Source organism: Mastigoproctus giganteus, chromosome 2 (genome assembly GCF_048544385.1).
Source record: "Mastigoproctus giganteus isolate SK-2022 chromosome 2, ASM4854438v1, whole genome shotgun sequence".
Classification (NCBI taxonomy): domain Eukaryota; kingdom Metazoa; phylum Arthropoda; class Arachnida; order Uropygi; family Thelyphonidae; genus Mastigoproctus; species Mastigoproctus giganteus.
This window is the reverse complement of record NC_143576.1, coordinates 2,889,384-2,913,828: the sequence shown is the minus strand read 5'-3', so window position 1 is coordinate 2,913,828 and position 24,445 is coordinate 2,889,384. Positions and strand designations below refer to the sequence as shown.

Below are 24,445 nucleotides of genomic sequence, written 5' to 3'. Positions count from 1 at the left end.
TGCTAGAAATCTGTACTTCTGACAACACAGAAAACAACAAAGATGTGTGACAAACAATAAGAAGAAACATAATCTTGTCTAGAAATCTGAAATTCTCTATTTTTATTGGGGATAACACTGACTTTTAGTATATCACAAATATTGCTTATTCTGTATCAAAGAAACTAGGGTTTCTCTTTTTCTTTCATAATTTTTTTTTCTTTGGAAAAGATTCAGACTCTGTATAAATCCCAAATCTACCCTTCCATAATTTGTAACAGAGTCTGGATATTCAATTTTTTCTGCATGCTATTTCTAAGATATTTTTGCTGGTGCTGTTCTTCTGAATTGGCATCTGAAATTCAGATGCAAAGCAGAGGTATTTTTGCATCTGAAAAAACATGTGCATCAACTAGTTAACGTCCATTCAGAGTTCAGCTGCTAACTCACTAAATTAACTTTTCTTCTTAATTTATTCTTTTTACTTTGTTCTTGGAAATAAGATCCCTTTATATATATTTCTTGAAAATTGCCATCAACTAGAACTGGTTGTATGTCAACGGATATCTTCTCTGTTTTCAACCATCATCCCATATGCAGTAATACAATATTGCAGGTTCCAGTAACTTTTTTTTTCAGATAACCACTAAGAAAAAATAATAAATAAAACCATAAACCTCTGGCAGAAATATGAGAAATATAAATAACTACATGAAATTACTTAAATTTCAAACATGAAAAAACTAACAATATAAAAATACTAATAAATTGAAAATGGATTCTCTTTCAATTTTTTCTCTTAACAATGTTAATTTGTCACATAAGCACATTGAAAATGACAAGGAAACAACATTTATACAATTTTCATTGCAAGATCAATAGGGAAAATGCAAGAAGACTGAACAAATTAACCTTGTTTGTTCATTGATATTAGCCTGTAATCAAACTTTGGCATTCCATTAAAATTTTATGACTTGTACTGAATGCTATCTTAGTGCATTTTATGTTTTATATTCTCAAAGTCAGCTATTTTTGTATTTAAGAATTTCATTAGGTATTTTTTACCATAGCCCATCTGAAGATAATATTCTCCACAGACTACAGATGTGCAAATATATCCCCAGTTCACAAAGGGGGATAAAAGGGTGACACAAGTAATTACACATCTGTTAGTTTGACTTCTGTTCCAGAGAAAATAAGGAGTCACTGGTTAAAGAAGCATTGCAGGATGATCATATTGACACGACAGCTGTAATAATTCAGACACGGCATGGGTTTGTCAGGGGGAAAGTCTTCTCTGACCAATTTGATTGGACACTATGATGTGGTCACAAAGCAACTGGATGCAAAAATAATTCTGATATCATATACTTGGGTTTCAGGAAAGTTTTTGATACTGTTGCAAATGGAAGACTGCTGTAGAATTGGAGCAGTATGGCATGAAGGGCAATTTGCTGCTATGAATAAAGGGATGGTTGAGTGGGAGATGACAGAGAGTGGTAATCAATAGACACTGCTCTTCGTGGTTTAATGTTATTATTGGAATCCTCCAGTCTTTGGTGTTGGGCCCATTGTTGCTATATTTATCAGTATATTAGGCTTAATGTTTAAGTTTGCAGATGATATGAAGGTTGGCAGCATTGTTAATGACAGTATACTACCGCAACAGTTTCTAGAAAATATGTGCAGATTGGCTCAGAGGTGGCAACTGAAGTTTAACATTGACAAATGCTAAGTACTGCACATGGGTAGATGTAACCCCCAGAGTAATGTACCAACTGTGCAGTATTATACTCAGGTTAATGAAGAACGACAAAGCCCTGGGGGGGTAATTGTGCAGTCAATTATGAAGTTTTCAGAGCAGTGCATATAGGCAGCTGCGAGGGGTCAATAATATACAGGAAATTTGCTTGCTGGCATAAGGAGGTGATTATCCCTTTGTATAAGACAATTGTCAGGCCACATCTTGAGTACTACATACGTGTCTGGAAGCCACATTTTACGAAGGATGTAGACTTGCTAGAGTGAGTACAGAGAAGGGCAATGAGATTGGTCATGAGAACAAAGGGTTGTTCTTACCAAGACAAGTTTTGCAATTGTAGCATCTGGAGACTAGGCACCTGCGAGGTGATCTGGTTGATGTGTATGCTGATATGATTCTTTGTCTTGCTCAGATTACATGCCTGAGGGGTCATAAATTCAAAATGAGGAAAGATGGTTGTAGAATAGATGTGTGGAAATTCGCCTTTAGCCAGCGGGTGGTTGATTGCTGGAACAAACATCCATCTGTCATTGTGGAAGTTGATGGCTTAAATAAATTGAAAGAACTGGACAGACTTTTGGAGCGAATGGATGGGTGAAATGGGAATTTTTTTTTTTTTTTGGCTGATGCTATATAAGTTTGTTTTCTTGCATCATATGCCTCTACTGATTCTAATGCAAAAGATGTACTTTTTTAGGTTCAACAATGGCCTTCACAACTAAATACAGTATTCCAGATATGGTGGCACTCTTATACAAAGGGATAATGACTTTCATTTCCCTGCTTGTGAAACGAGTTTCATCACAGAATCTCTGGGCTTTTAAAAATGTTCAAGAAGAACAGTCCCAGAAAATAATCACCATGATTGGCACAGCACTTAAAACTTCTTTGATGGAAATTAATCTGGATGATTCCATTGCATTGATTCACATTTGGATATGAGTTGAAATTAGTGGATTCACCTTTCAACTCATGTCTGATGTATGAGGATGCTGAGGTTAAAAATGTTTGGTTACAACTGTAACCAGCCCAATGTCTTTATGCAGTGGGTTTCCAGAATTTGATAATGCAATGGAATAAGTTATAAATGTTTTTGTCAATTATATTTAAAAATAAATGTAATTATAAGGTTATTTTTTTATATGATAATGAAGTTATAAAATGAAACTGATAAAGAGATAAATAACTGTAAAGAGATATAGTTAGGTAAGGACATTACGTGGTTGTTATCCATTAAGACTTATTAATATGTTAATTAACCACTCTTTTACTACGTGGAGTTTTTAATATATATATTTTATTAAGCATAGCCTAAATTAATATATACAATAGTGTGACGTTTTGGGTATCGGCAAGATACCTGAAACGTCACGCTATTGTATATATTAATTTAGGCATTGCTTAATAAAATATAAATTAAAAACTCCACATGGTAAAAGAGTGGTTAATTATAAATATTAATAATTCTTATAAAGAGATAATTTTTAAGGCTATTCTCTGGCCAACCTTCCCTTTGCCTCTAGCATAGTGCAATTATTTTTTTCAGTTTATGGAATTATTAATAGTTCTAAGTTTTTTTAGCCAGGTCCAATTTAAGATTCAGGTTCTGCAGCATGTAGGGTAGGTTTATTTATTTATATATATTTTTCAAATTTAAGTATTATTTCCTGTTCTAATTTTTAATTTAGAACAGGATTTAGAACAGCTTAATTTCAATGTAATATCCAGGTTTCACAGCTTTTTATTATGTGTTGAAAGAGTGTTATAGGTTTCTTTATTTTCCAAAATAGTCTGGTGTGTGATGAATTTTTCTTACAACATTCTAATTGAAGTTTACATCAAGAAGGTGCTGTCTCTGGGTATTTAAAGATTTTAGCATTAGCATTAGCAGAGGCATACGATGCAAGAAAGGAAACTTATGCAGCATCAGCCAAAAAAAAAAAAAAACCCCTCTATTCATTCCAAATTGCCTGTCCAGCTTAGCCTTAAATTTATTTAGGCTATCAACTTCCACAACAAAAGATGGAAGTCTGTTCCACCAATCAACTACCCACCTGGCTAAAGGCAAATTTCCGCACATCTGTTCTACAAATGTCTTTCCTCAATTTGAATGTGTGCCCCCTCATGTTCTTAATCTGAGCAAGAGGAAGAATCCCATCATCATTCTGCCTGCTCAACCCATTCAAGGCCTTATACACTTCAATCAGATCACCTCGCAGGTGCCTACTCTCCAGGTGCAGCAATTTGCAGAACTTAAGCCTCTCTTGGTAAGAGCACCCCTTTGTTCCCCTCACCAATCTTGTTGCCCTTCTTTGTACTCATTCTAGCAAGGCTACATCCTTCCTAAAATGAGGCCTCCAGACCTGTACACAGTACTCTAGGTATGGCCTGACCATTGCCTTGTATAACGGGATAATCACTTCCCTGTCCCTGCTAGCAAAATTCCTATATATCATTGACAAGACTCCATGACCTGCCCTGGCAACCCATCTGCACTGCTCAGCAAACTTCAGATTTGACTGCACAATTACTCCCAGGTCTTTTCCACTTCCCTGAGTGTAGTACCACACAATTGGTATGTTTCTCTTTGGTTATTGCTACCCATATGCAGTACTTTGCATTTGTCAATTTTAAACTTCAGTTGCCACTTCTCAGCCCATTTGCCCAACTTATCTAGATCCAGTTGGAGAGCATACTATCTTTACTGTCGTTAACAACCCTGCTAACCTTTGTATCATCTGCAAACTTGGACATTAAACCTGATATACCTTCATCAATATCATTGATAAATATACAAAACAACAATGGGTCCAACACCGAACCCTGGGAATACCACTAATAACATTTGTCCATGAAGAGCAGTGTCCACTGATTTCCACTCTCTGTCGTCTCTCACTCAACCATCCCTTTATCCGTTGTAGAAACACCCTTAATGCCATACCTCTCCAATTTGTACAGTAGTCTTTCATGTGCAACAGTATCAAAAGCTTTCCTGAAATACAAGTATATGATATCAAAATTATTTTTGGCATTCAGTTTCTTTGTGACCACATCACAGTATCCAATCAAATTGGTCAGACAAGACCTCCCTTTAACAAACCCATGCTGTCTTAACTATTACTGCAGTCTTGTCTAGATGATCCTGCAGTGCATCTTTAACCAGTGATTCCATTATTTTCCTAGGAACACAAGTTAAACTAACAGGTCTATAGTTACCTGTGTCACCTTTTGAACCCCCTTTTTGAATTTGTGATACATTTGCACACCTCCAGTCAATGGGGACCTCCCCTGAGTCCAAGGAAACTCTCATAATTATGGCTAAGGGTTTGCTTATTTCCTTTGCTGTCTCCTTTAATATAACTGGATAGATCCCGTCCACCCCAGGTGCCTTTTTTATGTTTAACTTCAACAATTTCTCCTCCACTTTGCTCTCAGTTATTACAAAATCACTTATCTATCTGTTAGAGTTTGATAAACTTCTGGCACTCCCCTTATTGAATAACTTCTCTTGTGTGAATGTAGATGCAAAATACCCATTCAATTTATGGCTACCTGAGCATGATCATCAATAGTCAACCCACTTGTTTGAATGCTTTCTTTATTTTTTGTTCTTTGTGTAGTGAGCATTTCTCTGAGTACTTCCTTCTTTACCTCATGTGGGTGGAATTTAAGGCTTATTGAAATGCTGTGTCTTTTTTTTTCCTATTCACTGATGCCCTGTGCTACCTGTTGAGATTAGGTTCTGGCCGATAAAATCCTTTATATAATTTTATTCTATTTTATATGAAAGAATTTTAATTTACACATTATGCACTACACTAAAGTGCTAGCTGCAGAGAGACAACTTAGTTTCAGCAAGCATTATATATATTCTTAAGTGCATTTTTCAAAATATTCCTTAAATTTAGTGCAGTGTAGTGTAAAAAATGTTCAGTTAGAATCCTGCTTGCATAACCACTGCATATATATATTTTTTATATTTTTAGTCCAGTTTTAATATTAACAAATTGAATGTTAATATTAACAAAAAATAATTAATACTTTATTAATTAATTAATTAATTAATTAATTAATAATAAAATAAATATTAATAATTAATTATATACAGTATAATTTCTTGTTAGTCATTTTCTTTTTTTTTACTTTATTATAATTCTCTTTACTTTATTTCCAGACTATCTGTTGCAAGGCATGCATTATGCAGTAAATTTTCCTTCAGCTCTCCAGGAAATTATACTAGAGGCTCGAAATTTAGAACGACTTGGTTTCAAAATTCCAGAATTGGCATTAAACGTGGCACTACAGGTTCGCTGTTAGTTTCTGTTGTTTCAAGAATCTGTTTTGATTTATCTAACCGTCACTGTTATTTTACTATGAATATGCAGAAGTGCATATCTGATACCCCTAACTGTTTTGACCAGTGTATAGACCACTGGTCAAAACAGTTAGGGGTATCACTGTAGAATCTGTTGTATCTGTATCTATTTGTGGCTGCAGTTGCAGCACATATTCATATGCAACATATGCACCTGAACATCAGTTCAGGTGCCTCCGTAGCCAGGTGGGAAGGAGTGGCAGTGCATAGCACGCTTCTTGATTAGACCGGGGTTCAAGCCCGTGACCACCAAATACGGAGGATGCGGAAAGGTCAGGGAATGACCACTTCATATCCCCAGAGCAATATGGCCTTAGTTGCTAATGCTCCTAAAAACCAAAATAACAAAAACAACAATCATATGCAGTTCTAAATTATTAAGTTCTCCGATAAATACAGGTTGAGAACTTACAAATTGAGGTATACAACCATTTCATTAAATACTCAACCATGTCATGGATGTGTCTCATTTGTGAATGAAAGATGCTGCAAAACACATATGTTATCTTAGATGGATTTTCTTGAATCTACTGCTTGGAGAGTCTTAGGAGACTGGAGGTGGGACAGTTACAATGACAAGTTTTGGCATGGCTTGGTATGTGACAGTGACATTAGTTGGTTGTGGAATTGGTTCTAAGAAATTCAGACCATCAACAAAATTTAGTAATTTAGTAAACCATCAACAAAATTTAGGGAAGATTTCTCTTCCCACATCATAGTCAGTGATTGAATGCTGCTCATCTACTCAGATATACTACAGCAGCAGGGGGGGAAATGGATTTCAACCAAACTATCTGACATCATCTACACAGACATGGATTTCATGTGAGAAAGCCTATGTTCTTAAGTGAGGTTTTTTCTGAGATTTTATTGGCCATACACCATAGGGCAAGAAAAATTTCTTCCACCAGTTCCAGCTGAAAGATCCTTTCCCTGAGGATGGAGTTGTCCCTGTCAAAGTAGTACCATCGACCTAAACATATAGGAAGGAACCCACATTGTATAAGAGATATGGCTGTGTCAGCAGAGCTGACACAGCCATTTCCTTCCCCCATAGAACACCCACACAGTGGTGTTCTATGGGGGAAGGAAAACCTGTGCAGCCGACTATCCCACATTCCGAGAAGTCACGCTGGTCAGTATGTTTTCCATAGCCAGTCATAAGATTAAGGCGTATTCCAAACACTCTGGTTAACATGTGTTGTGGTTCCCTTTTACTCCAGCAAGCACTCATCTGTTTTTCGAAGAAGTAAGTGTTCCATGACTTTCAGTAAATTTCTCCTGTCTATGTTTACATGGTCACAGTAGCTGAATATCCAAGTGATCCCAACAGTTTGGATAATATTCAAAGAACTAGTGACAGTAGTGACGTTGAGTGGGAAGGAAATTAGGGCAACTAAGATATCAAACAAACTTTCCGAAGAATTTGGATTTGGGAATGAGAGTAGCCTTGTTCAGGCGAAGATTTTACGGCTCCGGAAAATAGAGAAGTTTTTTCTGTTTTATTAACTTAAATTTTCTTAAATTGGCATATTAACTTATTTTCTAGAGTAGCTTTATATTCCTAGTTACAATACTTAGTTTAACTTTTAACTTAGATAGAGATTTTGTAGGGTATTACATAGTATTGGTAAGAGTATCCAGTCCACGTGTTTTTAAGATTTGCAGATCCGGCGAACGAAAGTTTTTTAGCTATATTTAGCCACTTTATTCACTAATTCTATAATAACTTATTTTCTATAAGTAGCTTATAGACCTAGTCAAGATCCTTGGTTCATTCTGAATTGAGACAGCGAGATTTTGGAAGTTAATTTAATACTTAAGTGTCCGTAGATTTACCGTTCATAACTTGCCACCATTGTTATACGATACAACACTATATTCCCAAACTAGATAGCGTTAGCTTAGTATATAATATTATCAATTAATCAGTAAAATTTATTAATCTTGTTAAACTTCATTGTCAATTAAATTATACTTTTGAACTAAATATATATAACGATATAGATTTACACACTTAACATTATTAATTAATACATAACTTGATACGGAAGTTATATAACGGAATTCGAAGATAATACTCGATGCTGAAAAAAAATATATAGATATATAGTGTTATAACTGCATTGGGTTACAAGCTTAGGGTTATAATTTTGTACTGAAATTGAAATTTTATTGAAATTGAATGGAAATCATGACTCAGACCAGAGCAGCAAGGCAAAAGGCTCAAGCTAATGGGAGTGCTGTGGCTCAGGGGAGGACTGGGGAGGGGCAGTTGTCCTCTGAATCACAGCCTTTTGAAACGCACTGCTTTTTTGATTTTTGTAGATCAATCAGGAACGGGACATGATATTGCCAAGTGGAATTTTTTGTATGTCCACAATGTAAGGAGTGTGAGGAAATCAGGCACAAACTCAGCATTGTTATGGGCCCATATGAGAGTGTGAAAGACAGGGTGGATGCCCTCGAAGGATTTAAATTGAGGGCCCATCAAGCTCTGAGCTGCCCACATCAATGCCAGAGCTTGCACTTGAACATCATGCAACACATCTGCAACCCCCAAGGCAAAATGCGCTGGTCCCAAAGGAACTAGTTGTTGTCAGTAACTTTATTGTCAGAGGAAATAGGAAACATATTGTACAAAGAGGATAGGTTGAACAGGAGCAGGGTATGTCTGCCAGGGGCAAAGGTTGATGATGTTGTAGAGCAGATATCATCTTTTAAGGGTATAAAAGGTGATATTGTTGTACACGTTGGCATTAATGATATTAAGAGTAGGAGACCGGCGGAATTACTTAACAAGTACAGGTCACTGTTGAAAAAAAGCTGTGAATTAGGGTTGAATATGAAAGTGTCTGCAATTCTGCCCAGACACGATAGGAGAGAGTATGTGATGAAAGCCTTGTCGATCAATTCGGCCCTGGAATGATTGTGCAAGGCTCAAGTGCTAGAATTTTTTTCAGCCTGGTCTGTACTTGTTAACAGGAGAGACTGCTTCTATTCTTTCTATTTAAGAATATCCCAGGGATGGGATATTCTTAAATAGAAAGGGTGCAAGAATATTTGCTGATTCTATCGAGGCAGGGTTAGGTGGGTCGGAAAACTGCTAGCTTGGTGGGGATACAAGGGCTAATAGATTAACAGTAGCCACTGGCAGAGGTGAAAGTGATTCTTGCACTGCTTCTATTGGAATGAGCAGCAGCCTGGAAAACAAGATGCAGGGTATTTCAGAGACTGCTGGGAGTCATTGTGGTACAAGTAAACACATGGGTTGTGTTAGGGTACCTAAGAATAGGAACAGGTGCATGTATGCTTACGTATACACCAACACTAGCAGTTTGGTAAATAAATTTGATGAATTTGAGGTATTGCTCAAAACATCAAAGGCAGATATTGTTGGGATATCAGAGACGTGGTGTCACACAGATATAAGGAATGCAGAACTGGAATTTGGGGAGTACAATGTGTACAGGAAGGATGGACAGGATAGAAAGGGAGGAGACGTTATGCTATTAGTTAAGAAACACATAAAATCCAAGGAAGTGAAGCCAGTCGACATTGCTCGACAGAGCATTGTCGAGAGTTTGGTGTGCCATAAGCATTGGGATATCAAAATTGGTAGGAGTGTGTTATAGGCCTAATGACTCTGATGAGTATAATAAGAAAGTGTACATGGAAATAGAGTGGGCCAGTAAATCAGAGAGTCTTATAATGGGGGATTTTAATTTCCCAGATATTGACTGGAATTTGTGGGTTGGTCACTCACAAACTAGCAATGCTTTTGTGGATTTATTGTTTACTACATCAGCATGTTCAGGAGGCAAAAACTCTTTACAAAAGCAAAAACCCTTCCTTTTGATCTGATTATCAGTAGTGATTCTTCATGCATTAAGAATCTGCAGATAAAGGAACCACTGGGTGGCAGTGATCACAGTGTGCTTTAAATTCTATACGGTGGGACCAAATTATGACATTCCCAACAGCAAATTCAAAATGGGAAACATTGAAAGAATTTATCTTGGAAGCTACTAGGCTTTGCATACCAACTAAGAAATATTGTTCAAGGTTTAGACCTAAATGGATGTCAGATGAGCTAATGAGACCTGTGGCAGATAAGAAAAATGCATGGGATACATATAAATTAATGGGTGACATGGAAGCATATGATACATATAATTTGCTCTGTAACCAAGTAACAAAGGAGATTAGGCAGGCAAAGGCAGATTATGAGAAATCTTTGGCAAAGGATGCAAAGAAAAACAGCAAAGAATTCTTTACTTATGTAAACTCTAGAAGCAAAGGATGAATCAGACTGGTCCACTGGATATTGATGGTTCAACTGTTGATGATCCTGCTTAGGTGGCTAACAAACTAAATGAGTATTTTGCATCTACATTCACACAAGAGGAGTTATTCAGGGAGGAGAATGCCAGAGGTCAGTTAAACTCTGGCAGTGAGCTTGATGATTTTGTAATAACTGAGAAGAAAGTGGAGGAGAAATTGGTGAAGATAAACATAAAAAAGCACCCTGGGTGAATGGGATCTGTCCAGTTATATTAAAGGAGGCAGCAAAGGAAGTAAGCAAACCCTTAGCACTAAATCTGAGAGCTTCTTTGGACTCAGGGAAGGTACACATGGACTGGAGATGTGCAAATGTGACCCCAATTCACAAACGAGGATTAAAGGCTGACACAAGTAATTATAGGCCTGTTAGTTTAAACTTCTGTTCCAGGAAACTTAATGGAGGCATTGGTTAAAGATGCACTGCAGGATCATCTAGACAAGACTTCAGTTATAGCTTAGACACAGCATGGTTTTCTTAAGCGAAAGTCTTGCCCGACCAATTTGATTGGATACTATGATGTGGTCACAAAGGAACTTGATGCAGGGAATAACTTTGATATCATACATTTGGATCTTAGAAAGGCTTTTCACACTGTGTCACATGGAAGACTGCTGCACAATTTGGAACAGTGTGGCATTGGAGGCAAATTGCTGCTATCGATAAAGGGGTGGTTGAGGGGAGAAGACAGAGAGTGGTAATCAATGGACACTGCTCATCGTGGATTAATGTTATTAGTGGAGTCCCTCAGGGTTCAGTTTTGGGTCCATTGTTGTTTTCTGTATTTATAAATGATATTAATGATGATATATTAAGCTTAATGTCCAAGTTTGCAGATGATATAAAGGTTGGCAGGGTTGATAAGGACACTAATGACAGTATGCTGCTGCAACAGGATCTAGAAAAGTTGAGCAGATGGGCTGAGAGGTGGCAAGTGAAGTTTAACATTGACTAATGTAAAGTACTACATATGGGAAGCAGTAACCCCAGAGTAACGTATGAATTCTGTGGTACTACATTGACATTGGTAGAGAACGAAAAGGACCTGGGGCTAATTGTGCAGGCAGATATGAAGTTTTCTGAGCAGTGCAGATGGTTTGCAAGAGTAGCTCATGGTGTCTTGTCAATGATATACAGGAATTTTTCTAGCAGGGATAAGTAGGTGATTATCCCCTTGTATAAGGCAATAGTCAGGCCACACCTTGAGTACTGTATACAGGTCTGGAGGCTTCATTTTAAGAAGGATGTAGAGCTGTTGGAATGAGTACAGAGAAGGGCAACAAGATTAGTGAATGGAACAAAGGGTTGCTCTTACGAAAAAAGGCTTAAGTTTTGCAAATTACAGTGTCTGGAGACTAGGCACCGGTGAGGTGATCTGATTGAAGTGTAGAAAGCCTTGAATGGTTTGAGCATGCTCAATGCTGATTGGATTCTTCCTCTTGCTCAGAATAATCACCTGAGAGGGCAAATTCAAATTTAGGAAAGGCAGATGTAGGGTAGATGTGCAGACGTTTGCCTTTAGCCAGCAGGTAGTTGGTTGGTGGAACAGTCTTCCATCCTTTGTTGTGGAAGTTGATATCCTAAATAAATTTAAGGCCGAGCTGGACAGGTAATTGGAAAAAACTGAGGGGTGGAATCGGAGTGTGTTTTTTTTTTTTGGCTGATGTTGCATAAGCTTGCTTTCTTGCATCATATGCCTCTGCTAATGCTAATGCTAAGATGCCATGTTGGCAGATTTTGAAACTGCTTGGAGGCCTTCACTGTGAAGGAAATGTTCCAAAATATAATGGTATATAAGGAATAATTGGTTGGTTGGTTATTTGATTTTTAGGAGCATTAGCAACTAAGGCCATATTGCTCCGGAATATGCGGTGGTCATTCCCTGACCTTTCCGCATCCTCCGTATTTGGTGGTGACGGGCTCGAGCCCCGGTCTAATCAAGAAGCGTGTGCTACGCACTGCTGCTCCTTCCCACCTGGCTACGGAGGCGCCTAAGGAATAATTAAAAAAAAATAGAAAAAAATGCTGTATGCATTGTATTACCAATATCCAATAAACCAGCATGATTTAATGATGATCGATGAAGAACTTAATGTGGAAGTAATAAAGATTGGTCGTGTGTTTGGGCCATGATGGGCAGCTAGTAGCTTGCAGACAGCAATTGTGGTTTGGATGATTTAACCTACTTTGTGCAAACATTTTGAATTAGAAGTTGAATATTAGGATTATTAAACTGATGTTTAAATTTAGAATTCTTAATGATTTAGCACTAATGATTGACATGCTGCAGGAGCTCTCTTCTTAGTAAAAGCAGATAAATTAATTATTAGAACTACCAGTGCTATTGCTAATTTGAAAAGATATGTAGGAAATTATGAACCTAAAGTTGAGAGCATGTTGATGTCGAAAGAATTTGAAGGAATGAAAATCAAAAGTAAGAACACATTTAAAAAATTACCTTGTGACAAATTATTAAACTGCATTGTTTTATTCTTAAAGGAGTGGTTATTAATACAACAGAGTAATTTTAAATGAAAGAAAGAAAATAATGATATCATTGACGAAGAGGAATTGAAAGAAATTTTAAACATATTATTATTAACAGTTTATTTACCACATGCACCCGTGGGTTACCCCTGGAGGGCAATGTGCCAGAAGGGTGTGCAAATTACAGACTGAGGTGCGAGGAACACGTGTAAAATATACAAGAGTACATGGGGGTGCTTGACCCGAGAAATATACAGAATTCAACTTAAAACTGCACAAGAACAAAAACAAAGTTTGTAGAGATGTACAGATAGATAAAAATTAAAGGAAGATAAATGCAGCAGTCAGCAATGTCCAGGAGCAGGTGGTCATCAAAGGTTCATAAACTTGTAGCAGTTCTTTAGGATTTTCTTTCTGTAGAGCTTGTCCTCACAGAACTTGTTCAATGGTTGAAGTTAAACATAAGAAAGACACCTGGTGTGGATGGGATCTATCCAGTTATATTAAAGGAGGCAGCAAAGGAAGTAAGCAAACGCTTAGCCATAATTGTGAGAGCTTCCTTGGACTCAGGGGAAGTTCCCACGGACTGGAGATCTGCAAAAGTATCTACAATTCACAAAGAGGGATCAAAGGCAAGTAATTACAGATCTGTTAGTTTAACTTCTGTTCTAGGGAAAATAATGGAGTCACTGTGAAAGAAGCATTGCAGGATCACTTAGCAAGATTGCAGCAATAATTCAGACACAGCATGGGTTTGTCAAGGGGAAGTTTTGTCTGACTAATTTGATTGGATACTTGATGTGGTCACAGAGGAATTGGATGAAAAAAAATAATTTTGATATCATATACTTGTATTTCAGAAAAGCTTTTGATATTTTTGCAGTACCCACATAGAACAGTGGGTACTGCTCTACGTGGACTAATGTTATTAGTGGTGTCTCTCAGGTTTCATTGTTAGGCTAATCATTGTTTTGTCTATTTATGAATGTTATTGATGAAGGTATATATCAAGCTTAATGTCAAAGTCTGCAGATTATACATAGGCTGGCAGGGTTAATAATAACAGTAATGACAGTATGCTGTTGCAGCAGGATCTGGAAAAGTTGGGTAGATGGGCTGAGAAGTGAAAACTGAAGTTTAACATTGGCAAATGCAGAGTACTGCATATGGGTAGCAGTAACCCCAGAGAAATGTACCAGCTATGTTCTGTTACACTCAGGATAGTGGAGAATGAAAGAGACCTTGGGGTAATTGTGCAGTCAGATATGAAGTTTTCTGAGCAGTGCAGATAGGCTGCCAGAGAAGTTAAGGGGGGGGGGGTCTTGTCAACGATATACAGGAATTTTGTGTGCAGGGATAAGAAAGTGATTATCCCCTTATATAAGGCAATGGTCAGGCCACACCTTGAGTACTGTATACAAGTCTGGAGGCCTCATTTTAAGAAGGACGTAGAGCTGTTGGAACGAGTACAGAGAAGGGCAACAAGATTAGTGAATGGAACAAAAGGGTTGCTCTTACGAAGAAAGGCTTAAATTTTGCAAATTACAGTGTCTGGAGACTAGGCACCTGTGAGACGATCTGATTGAGTTGTATAAGGCCTTGAATGGATTGAGCAGGCTCAATGCTGATAGGATTCTTCCTTTTGCTCAGATTACAAACCTAATGGGACATAGATTCAAACTGAGGAAAGACAGTTGTAGAATAGATGTGCTGAAGTTAGCCTTTAGCCAGCGATTGGTTGATTCCTGGAACAAACTTCCATCTGTTGTTGTGGAAGTTGATAGCTTAAATAAATTGAAGACAGAACTAGACAAACATTTGGAATGAATAAATTAGTGAAATGAGGTTTTTTTTTTTTTTTTTTTGGCTGATGGTGTCAAATATGCTTGCTTTCTTGCATCATGTGCCTCTAGTAATGCTAACTTATTTGGGTGGATGCCTAATTTGTTAAAGGCAGTTGGCTGGAAACATGTCCCTCAGGGAATCAATATTTGTCATTGTAAGCTGCAAAGGGAGACAGGGATCATGGTGTTCTCCGTTTGCTTTCTTTGGAATAGAGATTAATGGTGATACCGAAGGAGTATCATTAAAAGCCCCGCTAACACTAGGAAATTTTGCTTTTAAATTTATATGGCTTTAAATCTAAATCTTTAAGTCTAAATATCTCCTTTAAAATTTTTCCTTTAAAATTGAGTGAAATTTCCTTTTCAATTAAAAAAGCCAAAAAATCCTTGAAATCACTGCGATTAGCAGTGCTGAAGCTGAGCGAGCTATCAGCATAATGAATAATATTGTAACAATAAAAAGAACATTTTTGAGAATTAAACGCATTGCAGATATGATGACCATAAATTTAAGTGGAAAACCATTGCTTCAATTTGATATGGATCATTACTAAAATCTTTCCTCTGTAATCATTAGCATTAGTAGAGGCATATGATGCAAGAAAGAAGCTTATGCAGCATCAGCCAAAAAAAAAAAAAAAAACACGCTCCCATTTCACCCCTCCATTCATACCAAGTACCTGTCCAGCTCAGCCTTAAATTTATTTAGGCTACCAACTTCCACAACAAGGGATGGAAGTCTGTTCCACCAACCAACTACCTGCTTGCTAAAGGCAAATTTCCGAACATCTATCCTACATCTGTCTTTCCTCAATTTGAATTTATGCCCTCTGAGGTGATTATTCTGAGCAAGAGGCAGAATCCCATCAGCATTGAGCATGCTCAAACCATTGAAGACTTTATACACCTCTATCAGGGGCCTCCGTAGCCAGGTGGGAAGGAGGAACAGTGCGTAGCGCACACTTCTTGATTAGACCGGGGTTCGAGCCCGTCACCACCAAATACGGAGGATGTGGAAAGATCAGAGAATGACCACCGCATATTCCGGGGCAATATGGCCTTAGTTGCTAATGCTCCTAAAAACCAAATAACCAACTAACTAACACATCTACCAGATCACCTCGCCGGTGACTAGTCTCCAGACACTATAATTTGCAAAATTTAAGCCTTTCTTCCTAAGAACAATCCTTTGTTCCATTCACTAATTTTGTTGCCCTTCTCTGTACTCGTTCCAACAGCTCTACATCCTTGAAATGAGGCCTCCAGACCTGTATACAGTACTCAAGGTGTGGCATGACCATTGCCTTACACAAGGGAATAATCATCCCTGCTAGAAAAATTCCTGTATATCATTGATAAGACACCATGAGCTACTCTTGCAGCCCCTATGCACTGCTCGAGAACTTCATATCTGCCTGCACTATTACCCCCAGGTCCTTTTCATTCTCTACCACTGTCAGTGTATTACCACAGAGTTGATACGTTGCTCTGGGGTTGCTGTTTCCAATATGTAGTACTTTATATTTGTCAATGTTAAACTTCATTTGCCACCTCTCAGCCCATCTGCTCAACCTTTCCAGATCCTGTTGCAGCAGCATAGCGTCAGTAGTGGCCTTAACAACCCTGCCAACCTTTGTATCGTCTGCAAACTTGGACATTAAGCTTGATATACCATCATCAATATTATTTATAAATACAGAAAACAATAATGGACCCAACACTGAACCCTGAGGGACTCCACTAATAACATTAATCCACGATGAGCAGTGTCCATTGATTATCATTCTCTGTCTTCTCCCCCTCAACTACCCCTTTATTGATAGCAGCAATTTTCCTCCAGTGCCACACTGCTCCAAATTGTGCAGCAGTCTTCCATGTGCAACAGTATCAAAAGCCTTTCTAAGAATCAAGTATATAATATCAAAGTTATTCCCTGCATCCAGTTCTTTTGTGACTGCATATAGTATCCAATCAAATTGGTCAGGCAAGACTTCCCTTTAACAAAACATGCTGTGTCCGAGCTATAACTGAATCTTGTCTAGATGATCCTGCAGTGTTTCTTTAACCAGTGCCTCCATTAATTTTTCTGGAACAGAAGTTAAACTCACAGGTCTATAATTACTTGTGTCAGCCTTTGTCAGCTTTTGCTCATTCCATTTTGAATTGGGGTCACATTTCCACATCTCCAGTCTATGGGTACCTCCCCTGAGTCCAAGGAAGCTCTCATAATTATGGCTAAGGGTTTGCTTACTTCCTTTGCTACATCCTTTAATATAACTGGATAGATCCCATCCACCCCAGGTGCCTTTCTTGTGTTTATCTTCAACAATTTCTCCTCCACTTTACCCTGAGTTATTACAAGATTATCAAGCTTACTGCCAGAGTTGAATACACCTCTGGCATTCCCCTCCCTGAATAACTCCTCGTGTGAATGTCGATGCAAAATATTCATTTAGTTTGTTAGCTACCTGAGCAGGATCAACAACAGTTGAACCATCGATATCAAGTGGACCAATCTGATTCATTCCCTTCTTTCTAGAGTTTACATAAGGAAAGAACTCTTTGCTGTTTTTCTTTGCATCCCTTACCAGAGATTTCTCTTAATCTGCCTTCGCCTGCTTAACCTCATTTGTAACTTGGTTACAGATCAACTTATATCTATCATAGGCTTCTGTGTCACGTGTTAATTTATATGTATCCAATGCATTTTTCTTCTCTGTCATATATCTCATTAGTTCATCTGACATCCATTTAGGCCTAAACCTTGAACAATATTTCTTAGTTGGTATGCAAAGCCTAGTAGCTTCCAAGATAAGTTCTTTGAATGCTTCCCATTTTGAATTTGCTGTTGGTAACATCATCAGTTGGTCCAACTGTATAGAATTTAAATACTGCCTCAGACCATCGTAGTCACCTTTACGAAAGCAATAACCCTTCCCTTTACCCCTGATGGTAGTTACCTCTTTGAGTAAATCCCACTTCAGCACACTGTGATCACAGCCACCTAGTGGTTCCTCTATCTGCAGATTCTTAATGCACGAAAAATCTCTACTAATAATCAAATCAAGAGTATCACTCCCTCTATTTGCCTCCCGAACATGCTGATGTAGAAAACAATCATCCAATAAATCCACAAAAGCCTTGGTAGTGTGTGAGTGACCAAACCACAAATTCCAGTCAATATCTGGAAAATTAAAATCCCCCATTATAAGACTCTCTGATTTACTGGCCCACTCTATTTCTCTGTAGAGTTTCTTATTATACTCATCAGAGTCATTAGGCCTATAGCACACTCCTACTCTCAAATTTGATCTCCCCATGCTTATGTGACACCAAACTGACTCGACACTGCACTGTCCAGCGATGTCGACTGGCTTCACTTCCTTGGATTTTATGTGTTTCTTAACTAATAGCATAACCCCTCCTCCCTTCCTTTCCTGTCTATCCTTTCTGTAGAAGTTGTTCTCCCCAAATTCCAGTTCTGCATTCCTTATATCTGTGTGACACCACGTCTCTGATATCCCAACAATATCTGCCTTTGATGTTTTGAACGATACCTCAAATTCATAAAATTTATTTACAAAACTCCTAGCATTGGTGTAAGCGCCAGTATACATGCATCTGCTCTTTTTCTTAGCTACCCTAAGACAACCCATGTGTTTACTTGTACCACAGTGACTCCCAGCAGTCTCTGAAATATCCTGCATCTTATTTTCCAGGCTGCTGCTCATTCCAATAGAACCAGTGCAAGAATCACTTTCACCTTTGCTAGTGGCTACTGTTAATCTATTAGTCCTTATATCCCCCCAATCTAGCAGTTTTCAGACGCACCTAACACTGCCTCGATAGCATCAGCAAACATCCTTGCACCCGGTCTATTTAAGTATATCCCATCCCTGTAGAAGCAGTCCCCTCTGTTAACAAGCACAGACCAGGCTGAAAAAATTATAGCCCTTGAGCCTTTCACGATCTTTCCAGGGCCGAATTGATCGACAAGGCTCTCATCATATACTCCCTCCTATCGTGTCTGGGCAGAATTGCAGACACTTTCAATTTCAACCCTAATTCACGGCTTTTTTTAAACAGTGACCTGTACTTGTTAAGTAATTCTGCCGGTCTCCTACTCTTAATATCATTAGTGACAACGTGTACAGCTATATTACCTTTTGTGCCCTTAAAAGTTGATATCCGCTCTACAATGTCATCAACCTTGCCCCTGGCAGACATACCCTGGTCCTGTTCCACCTATCCTTTTTACAAAGCATGTTCCCCGTTTCCCTGACAATAGAGTCACCAACAACTACTAGTTCCTGTGGGACGAGCGCATTCTGCCTTGGGGATTGCCGCTGTGTTGCATGATGACCAAGTGGAATCTCTAGCGTTGATGTGGGCTGCGAGAGCTTGATGGACCCCCACTTTAAATTCTTCGAGGGCATCCACCCTGTCCTTCAAGCTCTCATATAAGCCCATAACAACGCTGAGTTGTCGCCTAATTTCATTACACTCCTTGCATCGCACACACACAAAGACATCCCTGATGGCAATATCATGTCCCGTACTCGATTGCTCCCTAAACCTCATGCAAGCAGTGCATTTTAAAAGGCTGCGATTGAGAGGGCAACTGCCCCCCTCAGTTCTCCTCCCAGCCACAGCACTCCCATCAGCTTGAGCCTTTTGCTTTGCTGCTCTGGTCTGAGTCATGATTTCGATTTAATTTCAATACAAAATTATAACCCTAAACTTGTATCCCAACACAATTATAACGCTATAAATATTTTTCAGTATCAAATATTATCTACCTGTTCTGTTTATATAACTTCCATATCAAGTTATGTATTAATTAGTTATGTTACATTTGTATTCTAAGTCGTTATATTTATTTAGTTAAAAGTATAATTTAATTGACAACGAAATAACATTGCTCAGATATTGAGCAAAGGAGAAGATGGACAACAAATATTAATAAAGAAGTAAATTCTATATTACAGTTTAGAATAAATTAGAATAAATTTTTCTTGAATATTTGTGTAATAATTTTTCATGTTATCTGTGATTTTTGTGTACCTTTTCTAGAATATTTATTAATTTTTTTATGTAATACAGCAATACCTAACTTAGCACGGTTTCAAACAGCACGGGTTTCACTATAACACGGTTTTCAATTCAGTTCAGGTCAAAAATTTACTGTACATATTAAAACTTATTCAATAGCCTAGACAAGTACTCGACATATATGCTGCATTGTCGTAGTCTAGGTATGCTGCAGACTCAACTATTGTCTCACATGCACATGTGCCAATAGCTCCCCTCGGGCAGTCAGCAGCAACATGCAACAGTGTTTAGAATTCTTAATTCCATCCTGATGAGACGACATGATAGCTTTTCAAACTTTTCATTTCACAATTTATATTTTACCCCTTTAAATACGATCAAAAATATATTTGCATCTTAGCTAGAAATCACTGCCAACAACTGCCGTTCTGTTTGTGAGCATGTTTTGCCCATTTTGGCAAATGATTTCACTGGTTTTGAATCGCAAATTCAGATAATTGCCAAAGACACTGTGAAGATCGGAAAAGAGTTGAGATTCAAAACTTTGGACATTGCCAATCTATGTGACTGCACTGACTCACATGCAAATGACTTAGATGATGCAACTCTCTCCTTGAACTTGATGAGCAAACTGCATATGAAGAAGAGGAAAACAATTCTGAAGTGGATAACACTGGAATGGCACCAAAAGAATTTTCAACAGAAGAATTAGAGAAAGAAAGTTTTTCAGGGAGTTGACATGGCCAAGGCGCCTCTGTAGCCAGGTGGGAAGGAGCAGCAGTGCGTAGCACACGCTTCTTGATTAGACCGGGGTTCGAGCCCGTCACCACCAAATACGGAGGATGCGGAAAGGTCAGGGAATGACCACCGCATATCCCGGAGCAATATGGCCTTAGTTGCTAATGCTCCTAAAAACCAAAATAACTAACTAACTGACATGGCCAGCGAGGTGATTATGAATGGAAATCCGGATGTTGAACATAGCATGAAGATACAGAAAATTTTACAAGATGGGATTCGATGCCAGAAAGATTTGTACGCCAAGAAAAAGAAGAGATGACTCCACCAGACTTTATTATTGAAATACCTAAATAAACAAAGCTTTTTTCTCATCTCTCATGATGTTACCTTTTCATTAATAAAATTTTTGAAATATTTTTTATTTCAAGGTGAAGTGATGAAACAAATGTGGCAAAATGGCCAAACTGATTTTTTAGGGATGTATAATGTGTGTTTGAAGGGCATCGTGTTTCCTGCACCATGGAAGGATGCCCTTTTAAAAATATTGTTAAATTTTCCAGAGAAATGAGCAAAGCTCATATAGACTAATTGTCTTATTGCCCAGTTTGGGTAAAGTCTATGAGGGGAATGATGACAGGAAGGATAAACTATTATAATGAACAGAATCTTCCAATTTCAGGCAAACGGTTTGACTTTACTCAAGGGAAAGGAACAGAAATATAATAGAATAGGCAAATTTAAAGCACATGATTGGAATATTTATAGATTATTCTGGTGCATTTGAGAACATCAGTTGGGAGAGTGTTCTAATGATGATGAGGAAATGTTTCTCACAAATCAATAATCTTATTAAAGATTGCTTCAGAGATAGAGCTGTGACATTTAACAATGAATATTATTATTGTTATTATTGTTAACTATATGGTGCATGGAAGCCTGAGGCTTTTGCTGCACCAGCTAAAAATTTTTTTTTTTTTTTGCTCTGGGGGTGGAGGGAGAGGGAGAGGGAGAGAGAGAAAGAAGTAGAAGGGAATCACCAAGAAAGAGAAGAATGATAATATCCTGCTCAGGATCTTGGGTGTGCCAAGCCCATACTCACCAGAGAGCTTCCTTGGACTCAGGGGAGATACCCATGGACTGGAGATTTGCAAATGTGACCCCAATCCACAAAGGAGATTCAGAGAGAGATACAGGTAATTAAAGACCAGTTAGTTTAACTTCTGTTACAGGGAAATTAATGGAGGCTCTGGTTAAAGAAGCATTGCAGGATCATTTAGCATTAGCATTAGCATTAGTGGAGGCATATGATGCAAGAAAGCAAGTTTATGCAGCAGCAGCCAGAAAAAAACAAAAAAAAACCCCACTTCCATTTCACCCCTCTATTCGTTCGAAATACCTGTTCAGCTGAGCCTTAAATTTATTTAGGCTATCAACTTCCACAATAAGGGATGAAGGTCTGTTCCACCATCGAACTACCCACTGGCTAAAGGCAAATTTCAGCACGTCTACATCTGTCTTTCCTCAATTTGAATTTATGCCCTCTCAGGTGATTATTCTCAGCAGGAGGAAGAATTCAATCGGCATTGAGCATGCTCAAACCATTCAAGGCTTTATACACCTCTATTAGATCACCTCGCCGGTGCCTAGTCTCCAGACACTGTAATTTGCAAAACTTAAACCTTTCTTCGTAAGAGCAACACTTTGTTCCATTCACTAATCTTGTTGGCCTTCTCTGTACTCGTTCCAGCAGCTCTACATCCTTTTTGAAATGAGGCCTCCAGACCTGTATACAGTACTCAAGATGTGGCCTGACCATTGCCTTATACAAGGGAATAATCACCTCCTTATCTCTGCTAGAAAAATTCCTGTATATCATTGACAAGACACCATGAACTATTCTTGCAGCCCGTCTGCACTGCTCAGAGAACTTCATATCTGCCTGCACAATTACCCCCCAGGTCCTTTTCATTCTCTACCACTGTCATTGTAGTACCACAGAGTTGATACATTGCTCTGGGGTTGCTGTTTCCAATATGTTGTACTTTATATTTGTCAATGTTAAACTTCATTTGCCACCTCTCACCACATCTGCTCAACCTTTCCAGATCCTGTTGCAGCAGCATACTGTCATTAGTGTCCTTATCAACCCTGCCTACCTTTGTATCATCTGCAAAGTTGGACATTAAGCTTGGACATGTATTTATAAATGATATTGATACCATCATCAATATCATTTATAAATACAGAAAACAATAATGGACCCAACACTGAACCCTGAGGGATTCCACTAATAACATTTGTCTGTGGAGAGCAGTGTCCACTAATTACCACTGTCTGTCTTCTCCCCCTCAACCATCCCTTTATCCATAGCAACAATTTGCCTCCAATGCCACACTGCTCCAATTTGTGCACATTCTTCCATGAGCAACAGCATTAAAAGCCTTTCTAAGATCCAAATATATAATATCAAAGTTATTCCTTGCATCCAGTTCTTTTGTGACTGGATCATAGTATCCAATCAAATTGGTCAGGCAAGTCTTTCCCTCAACAAAACCATGCTGTGTTCGAGCTATAACTGAAGTGTTGTCTAGATGATCCTGCAGTGCTTCTTTAACCAGTGCCTCCATTAATTTTACTGGAACAGAAGTTAAACTCACAGCTCTATAATTAATTGTGATAGCCTTTGATCCTCCTTTTTGAATGGAGGTGACATTTGCACAACTCCAGTCTATGGGTACCTCCCTTGAGTCCAAAGAAGCTCTCATAATTATGGCTAAGGGTTTGCTTACTTCCTTTGCTGCCTCCTTTAATATAACTGGATAGATCCCCTCCACCCTCCCATGTGCCTTTTTTATGTTTATCCTCAACAATTTCTCCTCCACTTTCTTCTCAGTTGTTACAAAATCATAAGACCTCATGTCTTGTCATTTAGACAAGACTTCAGTTATAGCTCGGACACAGGGGGGTTTGTTAAAGGGAAGTCTTCTCTGACTAATTTGATTGGATACTATGATATAGTCAGAAAGGTACTGAATGCAAAGAATAATTTTATTATCATATACAGTAAACCCCCGCTATTCGCGGTATCTGTATTCGCGGTTTCGCGATCGCTGATTTAACATAAAATGAAACGTAAAGAAATGTGAATTTTGCGGGGCCATGAATATTTTCCACCATAAAAAAAAAACATGGGCGTGGCTAAAATTATCTTTCCTGGTCGAAACAGCGCTCAGTGGGTGGGGGAGAGGGGTGACAAAATCGCAAGCGTGGATGTTTCTCGCTAATCCTTGTTTGGTATGTGTTATGCGCTTGCCATGGAAGGTTTTGTCGTTTGTTTTTAATTTATATGCTTTTAAAATTGAATAGATTTATTAATTTATAAATTGATATGCTTACAAAATTGATAAATCTACCATTTTGCAGTGTAAAACAGACTTTTTCGAGTGTGTTAACGGAAGAAAGTGACTTTATAAGTTCTTTCTAACCCGTACAGAAATATGGCTACGAATAACAAGGGAAATGTGAATGTGAAATTATCAAAGAAGGTGATGACATTGGCGAATAAAACTGAGTTATTAGACAAAATTTCTAATGATGAAAGTGTCTTCTCAGTGACAAAACATTATAAAATTGAGTCAACGGTACAATTTATCAAGAAATTGGAAGAAAAAATCCGCCATAGTGTCCTTGAAAACGCGTTAATTGCTTCAAAAATTTGCTCTGTAGCTCGTGATGTTAAATTAGAAAAAAATGGAAAAGCTTTAAATCTGTGGATAGAAGACCGAACTCAAAATAAAATTCCGTTAAGTTCACTCATTATTCGTGAAAAGGCAAAACTCCTTTATCAACACGTTAGCGAAACT

General features: G+C 38.1%; 1 protein-coding gene across 1 annotated transcript in view; it reads left to right on the top strand.

Annotated features, from left to right (window-relative positions):
• The window catches only part of LOC150089117 (dynein axonemal heavy chain 10-like), a 147,043-nt gene extending 140,985 nt beyond the window's left edge, over positions 1-6,058 (top strand). Inside the window, exon 8 of the mRNA XM_090387982.1 lies at positions 5,916-6,058. Coding sequence (XP_090244108.1) covers positions 5,916-6,058 — 143 coding nt within the window. The remainder of the gene's footprint in view (positions 1-5,915) is intronic.
• The last annotated feature ends 18,387 nt before the right edge of the window (positions 6,059-24,445 follow it).